Consider the following 19,117-nt stretch of genomic DNA (forward strand, 5'->3'; position numbering starts at 1 on the left):
AACTGCATCTTATACAGGCAGTTCTGAACCAGACCCTGACGTGCTCATATCATCATTACTTCCTTCCATACATTTGGTTATTAGAGAATAACTTAGAACCCTACTAATTTTATCAAGAGTTTTTAGAACCCAATGTGTACATACATTGTACAACGATATCATTATTGACTAAGAATGAACAACTTGAAGGTTGGGGGAGTATTTCTTTCTGCTATCAAAACTAAGAATTGGACCTGACCAGCATTCCTCAAAACTGTCAAGTACATCAAAAAAAAGGATGATTTTGAGAAAATATAAAACTCAAGAAAACCCAAAGGAAACATGACAACTAAATGTCATTTGCTATTCTGGACATGATCTTAGATCAGGAAAAAAGGCACTAGGTAAAAACTAAGGACATCTGAAGAAAGCATAGTTAGTACTAAATCATAAATAATGTTTCATTAATTATAATAAATGTGCTACTGTAATATCAGATATTAATAACAGAGAAAATAATGTGCAGGTCTATATGGGGACTCTTTGTATACTGTGATCTATTTCAAAAGAATCAAACTGGCATTCCATAACTGAATAAAACATTTAAAAATAGATCTTAATGCATGGTTTTAGTGGTAATAGTGGTTTAACAGTATTTGTCTTATTCAGTGTGTCTCCTTAGCAACCAACAATAACATCTAACACATTAGAATGGTTCTTCAGTATGTATTTTCTGAATACATAATAGGAATGTGTTATTAAATTCAACTTATAAGTAAATAAACTGGGATAGGAAGGGTAAATAATTTGCCAAAGGATCACAGAGCATATATAGTGACAGAACCAGGATTCAAAGCCATATATATGACCACATACTCCTAAGGACCAAGATATACTCTAATACTAAAGAAAACTGTTCAATACTGAATAGGTTATAAAATTTAGTTACATTACTCTTCAGATATCTTGATGTAAAACACACACAGCTGTTTTCAGTATAAACTGGAGAGCACATAGCTAGCTCAATAATTATACTTTATATTTTATTAGATGATTTTTTTTGTATATTTCCCTTAGCTTTGACCTTCCTGTCAATTTAACGAAAAATTAAAGTAAAAGTCATTTCATCTTCACTTGAGATTCATCCATTTTTTTCCTCAAATTTGGTCACATCTGCTACTGTCTTTGTGAAAGTCTTTGTTAGTGTCACTGATAAGGAACAACTTGTAAAGCACTATGTGGTCAAAGTATAATTTTCAAAAGTTAACACCAGATTCTGTTACACATACAGAAAGAGCATGTATCAAAGATGTACTTGACTCATTAATGAATAATGAATCATTAAGATAGTAAAGGAGATTCAAGAAACATTTGAGGATAACATAGGGAAGGTGATTCAAGGAGCATTTGGGGCTGACATGGCTTAAATACTGAATTATACAAAGTATTTAACAATTTATACCAGTTTTTCACAAATACTTCCAAAATATACATATGGAATTTATCCAAGAATTCAGGGTTGGTTTATTATCCCTTAAATCAATTAATATAACGCACTGCATCAATAGAATAAAGGACAAAAATCACACGATCATTTCAAAAAATGCAGAAAAGCATTTGACAAAATCCAATACCTTTCATAAAAAAACTCAACAGACCACAAAAAGAAAGCCATTAATTCACTTTAGAGGTTAATAAAGGACATCTAATCAAAAACCACAGCTAACATCTTTATGCTGAAAATGGAATGCTTTTTTCTACAATTAAGAAAAATACAAGGATGCAGATCTATCCAGAATAGTACTGGAGGTTTTATTTTATTTTTTTAAATATTTTTTTTATTTATTCATGAGAGACACGGGGGGCGGGGCAGAAACACAGGCAGAGGGAGAAGCAGTCTCCATACAGGAAGCCTGACGTGGGACATGATCCGGGGTCTCCAGGATCACACCCTGGGCTGAAGGTAGCACTAAACCGCTGAGCCACCAGGGCTGCCAGTACTGGAGGTTCTAAAGAAGTAAAAGCTATTCAAATTGGAAAGTAAGAATTAAAACTATTTCTACTTGCAGATGAAGTGATCTGTATATCGAAAACCCTAAAGTCCACTAAAAAACAGCACTATAATGCTTAATTTTGTGTGTCAACTTGACTGTGCCATGGGATGCCCACATTAAGCATTATTTCACCCCAAAATAATGGGTGGGCACATAAAGGCATTTCCATATAAGATTAGAATTTAAATTGGTAGACACACCAAAGTAGATTGCCCTCCCAGTTATCTATCACTCAACTGGGTGGACATCAGCCAACCAACTGAGGAACTGAATAGCACAAAAAAGACGACAGGAAGAAAAATTCTCCATTTTGGAGCCTACTTTATATATATATAGAGAGAGACTTATATATAGTCTTAGACTATATATAGTATAAGCATATATATTTTTTTTCATGTAGAACACTAATACAGCACTAATAATAATGACTATAGCCAGTTGCATGATGGACATAAGATCAACCAATATACAATAAACAATTTTATTTCTACACACAATGTATAAAACAATGAACAAAACAAAAATGAAATAAAAAATAATTCAATTTATAAAAAGATCAGAATACAAATTATCTAGACTATATTTACAAAAAAATGTGTAAAACAGAACATTGCTGAAAGAAGTTAAAGAAGACCTAAGCATATGGAAAGACAGCTCATGATTATGAATTAGAAGACTTATTATCAGGATATTGATAGTCCTCAAATTTATCTACAGCTTCAGTACAAGCTCTATCAAAATCTTAGCAGATATTTTTTGCAAAAATTGGCATACAGACTCTAAAATTCAAATGAAAAAAGCAAGAAATCCAGAACAGGCAAAATAGCTGTGAAAAAAGAAAAATAAAGTTAGAAGAATCACACTGACTAATGTCAAAACTTACATGAAGCTACAGTAATCAAGATACTGTGGTACTGGCATAATAATACACATAGAGACCAATAGAACAGCATTGAAAGTCTAGATAGAAACCTCATTTTTATGTTCAACTGGTTTTCTGACAAGAGTTCCAAGACAATTCTATAAAGAAAGAATATTCCCCTTAAGAAATGATGTGATAACTGAATATCCATAAGCAAAAGGATGGAGATGATCTCTATTTTATAGCATATCTAAAAAAATTAATTAACAATAGATTAAATGTTAGAAATAAACCTATAAGCTCTTAGAAGACAGTATAGGAATAAAGTTTTAAGACCTTGGATTAAGCAATGGTTTTGGGCATAATGACAAAAGCACAAGCAACAACACAACAAAAAATAGACAATTCAGGGATGCCTGGGTGGCTCAGTTGATTAAGGGTCTGCCTTCAGCTCAGGTCACAGTCCCAGGACCCTGGGATCAAGCTCCGCATCAGACTCCTGGCTCAGTGGAGTGTGCTTCTATCTCTGCCTCTGCCCCTTCTCATGTTTTTTTTTTTTTTTTCTCTCAAATAAATAAATAAAATCTTTAAGAAAAAAAAAGATGGTTGAATTTCATTAGAATTAAAAACTTTTGTACTACAAAGAACACCACGAAGAAAGTTAAAAGGCAACCCACAGAACAGGAAAAAAAATCATATACGGTAGAAAATTTTCATCTAGAATATAAGAAGAACACTTATAACTTAAAATAAAAAGATAATCAATTTAAAAATGAACAATGGATTAGTATGAACATTTCTCCAAAAATATACAAATGGCCAATAAGCATAAGAAGTGTTGCTAAATATTATTAGCTATCAGAGAAATGCTAGTCAAAATAATGAGATAGCACCTCTTACCTATTTGGCTGGTTACAGTGGGTGGGTGGATAGGATATATGGGTTATGGGTATTAAGGCTCCCCCACCGCCCAACCCGACATCAAAATGTTTTGGAATCAATGATAAGTCACTTGAGGAAGAGGTTCAGAATCTGCTTTAAATGGGTGGTAATCAAAGTGTTTCTGAATTGACAGGACTAAGAGATGAGAGGGAATGGCATCCAAGTTATCCTGGATTGACATGAGTAAATAATCAAGAAAATTCAGAAAAATGCCTTGCATAATGATCTGGCCAACCAGCTAGAGATGTTCATCGATTCATTTAGGAAATGGTGATTAAAAGATATATATTTTAATGTGCTTGGAACAAATTATGGAAAATTTTGACTTCCAATCACAGTGTTTAGTATCTAATTGAAGCTTTTTATAGAAAGGTGTTAATATTAAAGGACTAATTGGGAAGATTATTGTATAGATGCTGTTGAAACTCTCAGTGGAAAAATAAGGAAAGTGAAGAAGACATGATGATATATCAAAAAAGGAATGCATTAGCCTGTGTCACAGAATACACAAACATGGTTTTGCAAATGGTCTGAGCCAACATCAAACAATGATTCAGAAGTCACCTTTGACCTCTACCTCTCACAAATAACTGAAGAAATGGTAGATAACTCTACTGTGTAGGAAGTTGGGTACTCTGAGTCAAAGACATTCAGAAACCTATTAGAAAAGGAACACCTCCTCAACTGTTCCCATCAAGAATGTCAAGATCAATATCAATTTTTTCTCTCCTAGTAAGTGGAGAGATTTCTTGAGTTCTCTTTCTAAACAAGAGGTTTGACTCCTATTCTGTGAGCTTTTAAACCTTTCTAAAAGCAAAAGCCTTAAAATTTAAATTTAGAAGGGTACTTTAAAGATACCCCAGCAGTCTCCTTCTAGAAAATACACAATCACTTCACCTGGTTTCTTTGGGTTATTCTATCACTCACAAGTATTTTAGTCTTCTATTGTGTGAAGAAAAATGTACAGGGTTATGTTAGTCAGAATAAAAATTAAATATCTGATCTTTTGTGCACAGATTTGTTTTATGAAGACTTTTACTCCTTCTTTAAGCAAAAATCTAAAACAAAAATGATGTCTGATATGTTTGTTGTTTTTATATCAACAACACAAAAGAACCTATATTGAATGTTCTCTAGTCCATTAACCTACCCATATTTTGCAGGTATTGAATTTTCTATTACTCATTGGGGTTTTTAAAGCTTGTTCGAAGCTACATGTGCCATTTGCATGTGGGTTAATTCTAAGACAACTTTAAGTTTTATTCTTTGCTTTTTATTTTAAAGTTATAACTTGAAATTGCATTAGTGTCATCTTTCGACAATTTAATGATTTTAAAGTCATTATCAAGAAACATGAAAAACTCACAAGCCAGCTATCATCTCATATGTTATAACGAATTTAACCAATAGTCCTATCACCACAACATTATCAAAACAGCTGGTGGATTTATTTTAAAGTGTTCTTGCTTTTTCCAATGAGAGTTTTCACAGATGGGAGCACCCTTCCAAGATAAACTCCAATCTGCTGCATCTAAAATACTTGGGAAAGTTCAATAAGTTTGCAAGTGTGAGAAGGATGATTAACATTACTTATACTTCTAGACTGAGCTGTCTAATGGCGAGTGTGCTTATATACATTAATTTGATAGACAATGTCCCTCATAGCATATACAGAAAGTATAGGGACAGGGAACAATTGTCAAGCTGTCACCACTCTTATAAACAACACACACTGGCTAAGGAGAGTAAGAACCTGTCATTCACAGAACACACAAAATATCCTGCCCTCACAGTAGCCATTCTTCTGGGGATACAGGGGGACAGAATTGGTTTGTCTGGTTTTACTTTGAAAATCCTCTCTTCATATCTCAGACATACTAAAGTTTAGAAAAGTTTTGCAAAATATGATTAGACTTTTAGAACTATGAATGTGTAAGGAAAGAATTATTCTTTTAGAAAATAAAATTTTTTATCTGACCTTGAGATGCTGAACTAGGAAACACATGTGAAGGTGCACACAGGTGCATGCACACAGGCTTCGACACCATACACTTCTGGATTTATTTCCTGATTATATCATACAGGAGTAGAATTTAGTATCTCTTAACCTCAGTTTCATCACTTGAAAAATGCAGAAAAATTATTTCTTAACTAGTCATATTTACACTAAATATTTTTTAATCTGACACACATAGCATTCCTAGTTCATTACACAGCACAGAATAGACCTAATAAATTTAAGTCTGCACCCTGTTCCTCTTAGACTTTTTCTAGCTAAAAAAGATTTTATTACAACGTTAATATTAAGAGTTTAAGATTTTGAAGTTTATTAAAGAAAATTGATGTTATGAAGTAGAATAAAAAAGTCAAAGAAAGAAGCAAAATCTATATCAAAGCAAAACTATCATTAATATATTAAGTCATGGAAAAATGGCATAAAGGTATGTAAGAAGAGGTATAATTCTTTATATACCCTATAGAAATATAAAAATGTCACTTCTATTTCTCTTATTTTCTGGTCACTATCCACCTTTATCTGTTTAATTGATTTAAAAATTCATTAATTCCCCCATAGTTAGTTACGAAATCTTAGTGTATATGTGTACAGGTATTATTATATTCTTTCATTAATCATCAAGTTACTTATTGAACATCTACTCCATGACAAAACTTTTATTAAGCACTAGATACATGTAAAGAATCAGTATTGTTGGGCAGCCCTGGTGGCTCAGCGGTTTAGCGGTGCCTTCAGCCCAGGGCCTGATCCTGGAAACCTGGGATCAATCGAGTCTCCAAGTCAGGCTCCCTGCGTGGAGCCTGCTTCTCCCTCTGCCTGTGTCTCTGCTTCTCTCTTTCTCTCTCTGTGTCTCTCATGAATAAATAAATAAAATCTTAAAAAAAAATATTCAGTACTGTTGCCTTTACAGTGTTCCAGCTGAAGCAAATAAAATTTTCATCTATACCAAATCTATTCTTTTCACACTTTATATCATTTTTTAAATGGCATTTCCTTGAAAAAGCTTTATTAACATTTCAGCCATTTTTCAACTAGGAACATAATGCCAGACTATTCTTTGTACTACACCCTTTTGAACATAGTATTTGTTAATATACATTGACAATATTTGTATATTTTTTCTGATGTGTGTGTCTTTTATTAATTTTTTTTTTATTTTTTTGAGGTCAAAGATGATCTCTATTCTACATTCCTTACCTACAAGCAAATAGTGGAATACAATACTTTTTAGAAAGGTAACTGATTATCATTTACCTTTTAATATAAAACATAATTTGTATACATTTTTAAAAAATTAAAGTGCTTCACTGTTTTGGAATTATCCATTTATTTTATTTTATTTTACTATATTTTTAAAGTTCTAGTTAACACTGGTGTAATGTTGTTTTCAGGAATAGAATTTAGTGATTCATCACATATTACACCCAGTGCTCAACACAAGTGCACTCCTAACACTCATCACTCATTTAGGCCATCTCACATCCACCTCCCCTCCATCAACCGTCAGTTTGTTCTCTATAGTTAAGAGTCTCTTATGGTTAGCTTACCTCTCTTTTTTTACCCTTCCCCTATGTTTATCTGTTTCTTTTCTTAAATTCCTCATGTGAATGAAATCATCTGGTATCTGTCTTCATCTGACTGACTTATTTCACTTAGTGTAATACACTCTAGCTCCATCCATGTCACTGCAAGTAGCAAGATTAGATTCTTTTTGATGGCTGAGTAATAGTCCACTGAAAGATATAGATATAGATATATAGATAGATATAGATAGATATAGATATAGATACACACACACAAACACACACACACACACACACACACACACACACATTTTATACCACATCTTCTTTATCCATTCATCAGCCAATGGACATTTGGGCTCTTTCCATAATTTGGCTATTGTTGGTAATGCTGTATCAACATTGGGGTGCAAGTGCTCCTACATATATCAGGATTTTTGCATCCTTTGGGTAAATACCTAGTAGTGCAATTTCTGGATTGTAAGGTAGTTCTGTCTATTGGCCATTTAGAGGTGTCTTCTTTGGAAAAATGTCTCTTCACAGTCTTCGGCCTATTTCCAATTGGATTATTTATTATTGTTTTTTTTAAGATTTTTATTTATTTATTCATGAGAGACACAGAGAGAGAGAGGCAGAGACACAGGCAGAGGGAGAAGGAGGCTCCATGCAGGGAGCCTGACCTGGGACTCGATCCTGGGTCTCCAGGATCACGCCCCGGAATGAAGGCGGTGCTAAACCGCTGAGTCACTGGGGCTGCCCTGGTTTTTGAGTGTTGATGGAATTACCAATTTAAGGTACATAATGTGACTATATACTATGGAAATTTAAAAAGCCACTTTATGCAGAGAAAATAACAAAAGGTGCAATAGATTTTGTAAGAAATTAGAGAGATACTTTTTTTCATTCTAAGTGGGTTATTAAGAAATATAAACAAAATAGGATACAAGATTATTTTATTTCATTGAATACTAGAGTTTGTGTATATCATAATCCAGATATAATTTTCTTCACAAAGACAGTATGCCTTTTTATATCTAAACTTCAATTCAAATACAGAAAGATATATGTTAAGAGTTAGGCTACTAAACTGAATCTCTGATGATATATCAGGAGGAGTATTTGCTTCCCAACTGCAGTTGGCTATGGATAACTAAAATCATGGAAAGTGAAACTGAACAGAAGAGGCAGGGGATTATTATACTACAGAAAAAATTATAAGATATTTTTCTCTAATTTTATAATACTACACTTAGATTAATTTTCCTTACAACCCAACTAAATTTATATATTTTCAAAGATCACCAGAAATATCAGAAATGGAGACAGAACATAGAGACTCCTGACTCTGCAAAGCGAACTAGGGGTGGTGGAAGGGGAGGAAGGTGGGGGTTGGGGGTGAGTGGATGACGGGCACTGGGGGGGGGGGCACTTGACAGGATGAGCACTGGGTGTTATTCTGTATGTTGGCAAATTGAACACCAATAAAAAATATATTATTAAAAAAAATAAAAATAAAAATAAAAATAAAGAAAGAAAACAAAGATCACCAGAATTATGGCCTAAATATGATTCTTTTTATTTGGACAATCAAAAATATACATGCAGCATATACTAAATTGGCTGTCTAGGAGTTTGAAGTAAAAATTTAGGATTTGGATGTAATATTTCATATATTCTCCTTCTGAAAGATATTATACTATAAATAAGCAACATCACACATATTACTGGCTACTCAGAAAACTACTGAAAATTACTTCATCTCAATTTAATATATACTGATTACTAATATATGGCTGCAGAGAAAAACTCTGGCGGTTTTTGTTACTATTTCTTTCTTTAAAAAAAACAATTTGTTATTTAATAAAGCAAAAAAGACCCAAATCAATGAAATTGTTAGCCAAGTTTAAATAAATTTACAAGCGTACTTCAGAGATATTGCAGGTTCAGTACGAAACCACTGCAATAAAGCGAATACCACACAATAAAGTGAATGAATCAAACAAATTTTCTGGTTTCCTAGTGTATATAAAGTTATGCCTATACTACACTATGGTCTATTAATTGTGCAATAGCATTATGTCCAAAAAACAATGCATGCACCTTAATTTTATTTATTTTTCAAATTTATTTATTTTTCATGATAAACAAAGAGAGAGAGGCAGAGACACAGGCAGAAGGAGAAGCAGGCTCCTCGCAGGGAGCCCCATTGAGGGACTCAATCCCTGGACCCCGGGATCATCCCCTGAGCCGAAGGCAGATGCTCAACCGCTAATCCACCAAGGCGTCCTACACATACCTTAATTTTAAAAATTAAGAAATGTTAACCATTATCTGAGCTTCCAAGGAGTCATAATAACTGATCACAGATCACCATAAGAAATATAATAAATAATGAAAAGGTTTAAAATATTTTGAGAATTACAAAATGTGACACAGAGACATGAAGTGGGCAAATGCTATTGGAAAATGGTGCCAAACTTATTCAATGTAGGTATGTCACAAAGCTTTGATTTGGTAAAAAAAATAAAAATAAAAAAAAATAAAAAAAAACACAGTATCTGTAAAGCGCAATAAAACAAAATGCAATAAAACAAAGTGTGCCTCTATGTTCTGAATAAAAAATACCAAATAATAAATATATTTAATAGAAAAATTATAAACTGAAGGTGAGAAAGATTTCAAATTATCTCACCCTAAATAATCTAACCTCAAGCAAGATTTAAAACAAATCAAGTGACTGGTGTAGAAAATCATATGTATAAGACAATTAGTTATAAAAACAAAATTTCATTATTTATGCTATTAGAACTTCTAGAACACTCTATTTTCTTCTTTTCAAACAAAATTAAGTCAGATTATTTTGTGAGGGTTTGCTTTTCACTGACAATATTGTGAAATTTCTTCATTGTCAGGGTACTGCAGTGTCTACCATACTGTATTATTGTATTGTGGCTCATAAAACCAGTTGTCAGCCACTATTTGTACAATGGGTACAAATAAATTTACCAGAAAAGTCTCCATTCCAAGTATAATAACTAAAACCTATTACTACTTTCAAAGGTAAAACCAGGTTTGATTATAATAATTAACCTACATTTTTCAATTTACCAGTTTTCAGAAAACTAAACTCAAATTTCTTTAAGATGAAGTTTACTATTGCTGGAAGGATGGGAGATGGGAGGGGGTAGTCAGGTGAAGGGCATTAAGGAAGACATTTGATATAATGAGCAGTGGGTATTATATGCAACTGATGAATCACTAAATTCTACCCCTGAAACTAATAATATAGTATATGTTAAACTAAATTGTATTTAAACAAATTTTTTTTAAAAAGATGAAGTCTACTGTGATATACATTTATTCACCATTTAAGGTATTAATAGCACTTACTAAATTCTCATAACAGAAATTATGCTGCTTATATATATATGTAAATATAATATACTCTATATTTAACATTCTGTATTTCATATTTTACATTCATATTTTATACACTTTATATTTTAATAATGACTCATAATATACTTTATTCATATAGATAGTGTAGCGTGAGGTAGACAAAAGCACACTAGAAAAAAAATCAAGTAAATTTAGTTATTCTATCAAGTAGTTATGGGATCTGGGATAAATCACTTAGTCATGATGGGTTTCAAATTTCCTTTCTCTATAAGGAGATAGCTAGATAGATTAAAATTCCATTCATCTAGATTCTGTTATATTTCTTTTTACTTATTAATATTAAAACATATTCTCATAATATCTTATATGTTTATATAGATTTTTCTTTGTCCTGATTATATTAAATAAAAAAGTGACAACTCCAGTTTAATTTACAGATACATATATAAAACTAGATATTGGTGTTGTTTTTTCAATAATTTAAGTTTTAAAAATATTAACAAAGTCATATGTTTAAATGTGTCCATAAATAACATACAAACACAAGCAACGTGGTATTGTTTGTTTCATATAAAATGGCTTTAGTTGGGCAGCCACAGTGGCGCAGCGGTTTAGCGCCACCTGCAGCCGGGGGCATGATCCTGGAGACCCGGGATCGGGTCCCGCATCAGGCTCTCTGCATGGAGCCTGCTTCTCCCTCTGCCTGTGCTCTGCCTTTCTCTCTCTCTGCATCTCTATGAATAAATAAGTAAATAAAAATCTTAAAAAAAAAAAAAAAAAACAGAGAAAGTAATTTTAAAAAATTGGCTTTAGTTGTATAATGGAAATCTTTTTTCATTTAGTTATACTGATATTACTTTTAGGTTTTATATCACTTATATTTTGTAATAAATTGACTAACAGTACTTTGAGTTACAAAAAGTTTTCCAGAACTAAATGTTCATCTTTTGAAACAAATATGAAGAAATGCAGTTTCTTCTTCTTACACATTGCATTAACTGTGATTAAAAGTAAAAATATAACCTTTTAAAGGCCTGAAAATATATATTACAAAACAGAAACAAGATAGATTTTGTCCAAGCATTAATGATTCAGTAGACAATGTAACTTCCATTTATCTTTTTCAGCTGAATACATTAAAGAAGATGGGACATTTTGAAAATAATATTCCAGTCCTTTAACACTAGTAAATTGAGTATCCTCTCATTTGCCAGATTCAACATTAGAAAGTTATATATTAAAATTAATGACTGAATTCTGGAATATTCAGATAATGTTATATCAACTGATAAATGAATAAGGCAAAATGGGCATACATTTGCATTAATAATTTTAAATTAATATTTTATTATAGTCTGAACATGGTATTCAATAATTCTTTTATAGAGGTTTTTTTATTTCAGTTTTATATGCCAACAAAAGTTAGGATATTCTGAAAATAAATATAATATCAGAGAAATGGCTTTAGTCAATGATAATGTATATTACACAATATAGCAATTAAAATACCTTGATCTATCAAAGATAGATTGGTAGGCCAAATGCAGGGTTTGAAAATATACCGAAATAAATATGGAATTAAATATATGATAAATGTGGCACTTTAGGACAGTAGGAAAATATATTATTCAACAGATTTCAAATTATTAGTCATTTAGAGAAAAAAAGCCTAGATTTTTTGCTCTTTACAACAAAATGAAAACTTAAAATTTGGCTTTTGTTAAACCAAGCAAATATTGGATCCCATTTTCAGGTCTTCTGAGAACATAAATATAAATCAAATCCCTTGTAAAGAAAAATGTACTCATTGCACTCCCCATAGAATATCTACAGATAAGCTTCAAAGAAAATTAACAGAATGAATAAACAGACATATGAAGAAACAAAGAATGATGAATGGAACCAGTAGACACTACAAAGAGTGTAATCAGAGAGACAGAAACTTTAGTGGAACTCTCAGAGTATGAAAATGAGTATTTTTATATATTTAAGGACAAGCTTGGAAAATGAATTAAAAGATATAGCAAGCAGAGCTTTTAAAAATACAAAAAATTAATAATCATGGAAGATAAAGTGAAAAGGTTTAACATATATCTAATAAGAGTTCCATAAGGAGATGACAGAAAGTCCATGAGAAATTTCGCCAAATGATTTAAGTCATCAATGCAGATTCAAGAACTCTGATGAAAACCAAATAGGGAAAAAAAAAAAAAAATTTAGGTAAATCACTTAGTTGAACACTAAACATAAAAAGATCCTTAAAACAGACCCCTTCCAGAGACAACGCTCAAGTGAACAATAATTAGGTTTCTGTTAATTTTCCAATAGCATCAGTGTAAGTGAAAGTAAACCAGTTTCCCATGGCAATTCCAATATGAAAGAAAAAAAAAAGGAAAGGAAAAAATGAAGAAAATCCGCAAAAATGTGAATAAAGCAAATCCAATATGGACTAATAAAGCATAATACTATCTTACCAAGATTTAAAAGGATAAAATTAATATGCAGAAAACACTATTTTATGACTTAGGGATGAGCTAATTTGAAGTATAGTACTTTACTCTCTGTCAGAAGACCCACTCAGACTAACCATACTAAATGACACAGACCCATACTATAAAGCAGTTGTAAAAACTTGAACTCACTCAGCCCTAGAGAAATACATCTTTCATGTTAGTCAAATATTGGCATCTCAACTGTAAATGAAATTGACCCATGAATTCAGAACTATTTATTTAAGCCAAATGGCATATTCAAATCTGCTTGTTTCTCCCCTAAAAGCATAACAGTTTTTAAAAACTGTTCTCTTGGGCACCATTTTATGGCAGCAGGCAGGTAAGACTCTTGACAGTCCTCTTAGAATGGAGAGAGGTTGTCTTAGTTCTCATCTAGCAAAACAAGTGAGGGGACTAGCCTTATGTATCAAAGGAAACCTCATCACCTTTATTTTATAAATTTAAAATATTCATATTTTCAAATACAGTTGAGTAATAAGTTGTGGGCTTCCTAATACTTTTTTATCTCCTTATTTCTCTGTCATTATAGCGGGAGGAAAGCTTAATAGGCTTACATAATAGGCTATGTATTTGGACATTAGTTTCTAGGCACTGGGAAGCCAACATTTTTTGAGCAAGGGAGTGATATAATTAGAGCTATGCTTTTAGAAAATGATTCTGGAAATGATCAACATTCTACTTGATAAAGGCATTAAACCACTTAGCCATTGTAATTAAAAAGCAAACCCAAAAGGAGGATGAAGTAAATTGATTACACTTCTGCTTAACATTTTAACAGGAATATGCATGTGTGTATGTTATGTGTACACACATATACACATATACGCATTCACATATATCAAGACGACTTCCTTTAAATAAAAATATTGTTATCAGTAGTATTTATCAAATGAATTCTGCTGGTTACATTTTTGTTTCTCCTCTGATTTCTTGTTACTTTCAGTGGAGATCTATGATAAAGAAGAGCTTTTTCTTTTACACTGAATCATTTAGTCAGCTTTCCTCTAATGTGTATTATTAAATTTATTTATCTACCTATAAAAGCCACACAAATCTGGGCACACAGATTCTATAAAATATATAAATCAGTGGAAAAATCAATACTTTACGATTTGATGGAAAATTCTAAAAAGAGAAAGTATCTCTATTGTTTAAAATGAAACAAAGGAACATTTTTAAAAACAGTCATTCTTTTTCACTACATTTATAGATCGACCTCTTGCATTCTGATATAAAGTACTGTTTTTTTCCAAAGGAAAGCTATCAATAAATATAACCCAGTATTCACAGTTTGATGATTCTGAAACGTGTACTTCCGATTGAGAGATACAATTGCAAACAACAGCCTGCATGAACGAAACAGAGAAAAACTGACTGAGGAGGTACAATAGCATTGAGTGTACCTTTGAAAACTAGAGCTGTAATCCAGTTTGTAAGAAAATAAAGAATGGAAGTATTGGGCTAAACTCCACTGAATCACAGAAACCTAACACAATACAATACAAGTGACATCCTTTTCTCAAAGAGGCACAAGGCTCATTGAGACTGGCGATTCAATTACCCTCTCAACCTGGAAAGAATCCCCCTCCTGAGTTGAGGTCCACTGGCAGAGCAATGTGGGACAGCCTACATTGTACACAGCTGGTAAATATCTAAAAAGCTGCAGGCTTTAAAGAACAAGAATCTCTGACCTTTTATGATTACTTCAGTGATTCTTCAACAAAACACTACTTAACGATAGAGTTCCTTAAATGCCTGGCAAAAGATCACATTTTCAATTACATGTCTCCAAATATCTTCTCTTCATATCAAAATCTGTTTAAATAAATAGCTAAACGAAATGCTTCATTAAGCAGTAAAGAATATTGACAAATTAATGAAACGGGAAGTTTTCCTAAAATAGAGATGATTCTGATCTTGCTTAGACATTTTATAAACTTCTCAAAAAATACCATTATTCCCTTTAGGTCCTTTTTTTTTTTTCCTATAAATTTGTATAGACTTTGAACGTATGGGGTATACACTAATTAGAATCACAATATCACCACTGAACTTTGGAATATCTAGGGAACATTTAGCTAGCATGGATCATAACTGTAATATCTCTTCATGCTTAAATTCAAGAGTGCTACCTTGGAAATAATTTTAGCCAAAACACTTCAGACTTCAAACTTTGAACGTTTTGTTTCACTCCTTTTCTATGAAGTCATTATTAAACAAATAAGATTTCACTTAAAAGTTTCACATAAATTATTTATTTTTACATACAAGACAAAGTCTTGTGATGATAGATATTTGGTATCATGAAGTTAATAAATGAGATCACTTCCTAGAATTCGTCTTAACTATAAAACAAATATAAAGCATTAGGGATTTTTCTACTATGTATGGGATTAAGTCTCAAATTTTGAGCATAGAATTTCAATGTTTTTACAACTGAATCCCAGTCTAATTGCCTTGTCTTTTCCCATCACTCTTTTCTCTGTACTCTAGGTCCTACCATAGCGACACTGGAGTTACTACATTTGCCCAAACTTGCCACATATAAATTCACATTGCTACTTCTGCCTATACTGAATATTCTTCCTGTATTGCATGGATCACAGCCCCAGCCACATCCAATATGGCTAGAGTGTTGTGGGTTTTTTTTTAATATATCTGTTTTTGCTCATAAATTATGAACTGAATGTAGAGGTAAATTAATAAATCCACATCAACAAAATATTTGTTAAATAATAACTGTTAGAGATGTTTGCATACAAGTATTATTACTTCATACTACAACCTTGTCTTCCTCTCATAAATAATTTTCCCTGGGTCAAAATAAGTGCTCAATCTAAAAATTTAACCTAGACTTCAAATCCTAAGAAATATGTCCATGTAGATTAATACCACACCATATACCTAAGGAATAATTTTAATTCTTTTGAAATCCTTAAGTTATATAAATGTACCATTTTTCTCCTGAAATATTTTTTAAAAATAATTGACATTGAGAAAAGGTCTTTATATTAAAAAAAAAAAAAAAAAGGTAGCTGGTTGTTGAAGGTGCACTTATTGGATTTGAACAGCATTTTAGAAGATAAGTGTCAAACATTGTGAAAGAAGAATCCTCTGCATCCTTTTGGGAAGACTTCCTTCAGCTTTTGCCCATTTGCTAAAGCATCAGACACTTGGGTAAGAGCTCATAATACTCCTCTTACAAACAAAAGATATTGTTTAGGGACGCTTGGGTGGCTCAGCAGTTGAGAATCTGCCTTCAGCTCAGGGTGTGATCCTGGTCCCAAGATCAAGTCCCAGATAGGGCTCCCTGCAGGGAGCCTGCTTCTCCCTCTGCCAGTGTCTCTGCCTTTCTGTATATCTCTCATGAATAAATAAATAAAATCTTTTTTAAAAGAAATATTAATTATTCAATCAAACATTCACTCAGTGAATAAAAAGCTGGGCTTAGGCTTACATTGGTTTCAAAAAAATAAAGATTAAAATTCCTTTTGTTCTACCCATGCTCATAAAAGCCTGTTTTCTCTTTTTTGGTCTTTGGAGGGTTTTTTTTAAATTATAACTCTATCTAGTCTCTATGACTTATTTCAAATCTTAAACAAATTAACTGAATTTTAGCAACAGGGAAAAGTCCATTTCCTTGATGTGTCTCAGTGTTCCAGACTTAATGCCAAAACATATTTTAAAACAGAGATATTTTATAAATTTGAAATGTGTTTTGCTAATCAATGACAGTTCCTATCTATAAGCATTTAGCAAGCTTAAGCTACAGTCAATCTATTCAGTGAGTGCTTTGGATTAAAAAACCATTAATTTCAACAAAAACTAACTTTTAAGTCATTAAACAATGAATGTGCATTTTTATAATAATTATATCACAATTTGGAAGAGACTAATAAACAAAATGTACATTTTTACATACCTATAAAAATCATATCTTTAACCCAATTTATTAAGACAAGCTTTATGTTTTAACCATAGGTCTTAATAGATAGATACCGAGATCAAATGCTGTTATTTTCACTTGCAGAGCTAAATCTGAATTTACCTTGTTTGCAATACTTGTGATAAATGATTTGATATCTAGATTAGTAGGACAGCTCTTCTGACAGGGGGCATCTGCACATTTCAGGCACCTAAGGAATAAAATAACCAGATTAAAGAAACTATAAAGTAACTGAGATAACAGTCAATGTATTATCTACCCAATACCTATTCAGAATTAGTGTCTAGTAAGGACAAATAAAATAGTGCTATTGTTAGGTACAAAATCTTTTTCTAAGCAGTAAACAATATCTGTGTTTCATTTTTTGTACACCTTCTGAGATATATAAAATAGCACCACTCAGGCTAACCACCCCTCTTTTCTGTGTTCCTCTTAGAGATTAAGAGTACCATACTTATCTAAGATACACCATTTACTCATTTACTAAACCAGTCTTGTTTTGATCTCTCACTAAACTGACAATACTTAGAGAATGTAGTCTTTTACGATAAAAGTTTTATATGGCTTGAGGACCACAATTATACAAACACAGAAGCAAAGTCTCTCATTTTATCACCTGTGACATCCTTTCTTCTTCCCTTCATCCCTTCTACTTTGTCTCCCACCTTTCCTCTCTCCCTCCTTCTTTCCCTCCCTTCATCTCTCCCTCCCTCCACTTTTCTGATGTTTTTTTAACCTGCAAACTATTCACATGGCAACTGGGCTTTGTAGTACATGCTTCAGTGCATAGTGCAGATCCACCCCCTTCCAGAATGAAACATTTCCCCTGCTGCTATGCCCTCGGCCAAAGAGAACAGGCTCAACCAAGGTCGTGTCCCCTTTCCAATGGCAGCTTGCTTTCAATTACAGGACAATGAGGAGGTTAGAGGCCCAGTACCCTTGCCCAGACTTGGGGAACAAGTCTGCAGAGATCCACTGCAGCCTTTATTATGGCTGTCTATCCAATCCTGATTCCTTCACTCTTGTTCAGATGTTGATCTTCTAATAACCTTCCTGCATATTAATCTCATTTCAAAATATGCTTCTTGGGGAACCGACCACAGACATGGTCAAACTTTAGCGTGTCTAAGAACCAGCCTGATTAATGTCACTGTTTCCACAGAGGAGCCCCTTCTGTCTGAGTTATTGGCATGAGAATTTGTATTTTGGGGGGAAAAAAGCCTTTGACGTGATTCCAATATACATCGTTGGATCTACACAGCAAGAGTCACAATTCTAATTCAGGACTGAAACCCCTGGCTAGAATGATATTTCACATGCACAGTAACATGGGTTATTTGTTCATTTATTCATTCACTTAATAAATATTTAATAAGTCCCTGTTACATGGCAGAACTTGGGATATGAGGATATAAAATACAAGAAGACCACCATGGTCCTGGTTTCATGAACCTTGCAGTTTGGAGGAAATTCAAATATATAAGGCAATTGTAGTTGTCAATGTTAATTTGGGTGAAAACAGTATCTTAAGGAAGCATATAAGAACAGTAGTGCTGGAAGGTAAGAGTCATGGAGGGCTCATTGGGAAGAGGAATACACAAAGGGAAAATTGAAGAATGAGTGGGTATTAGGGAAGTGTAAAAGGGTAGGATTTGGAGTGCAAGATCACTCAAGAGAATGACCCAATATATGCCCAGGCCTGGAAAACATGACAAGGTATGTAAATTAATACAGGTTGGTCTGTCACACAGTAAGAACAGAGTAGAGTAGAATTAGGCTGGAGATCTAAAACTTTTTTTTTTTTTTAAGATTTTATTTATTTATTCATGAGAAACACATAGAGAGAAAGAGGCAGAGACACAGGCAGAGAGAGAAGCAGGCT

General features: G+C 32.7%; 1 protein-coding gene across 4 annotated transcripts in view; it reads right to left on the minus strand.

The window, feature by feature from the left end:
* Positions 1–19,117, minus strand: part of DPYD (dihydropyrimidine dehydrogenase) — a 790,677-nt gene that overhangs the window by 579,730 nt on the left and 191,830 nt on the right. For all 4 annotated transcript variants that reach the window (XM_072834642.1, XM_072834646.1, XM_072834643.1 and 1 more), the window contains one exon: positions 17,338–17,425. In XM_072834642.1, the coding sequence (XP_072690743.1) occupies positions 17,338–17,425 (88 nt within the window). The remainder of the gene's footprint in view (positions 1–17,337; positions 17,426–19,117) is intronic.

Source organism: Canis lupus, chromosome 8 (assembly GCF_048164855.1).
Source record: "Canis lupus baileyi chromosome 8, mCanLup2.hap1, whole genome shotgun sequence".
Classification (NCBI taxonomy): Eukaryota; Metazoa; Chordata; class Mammalia; order Carnivora; family Canidae; genus Canis; species Canis lupus.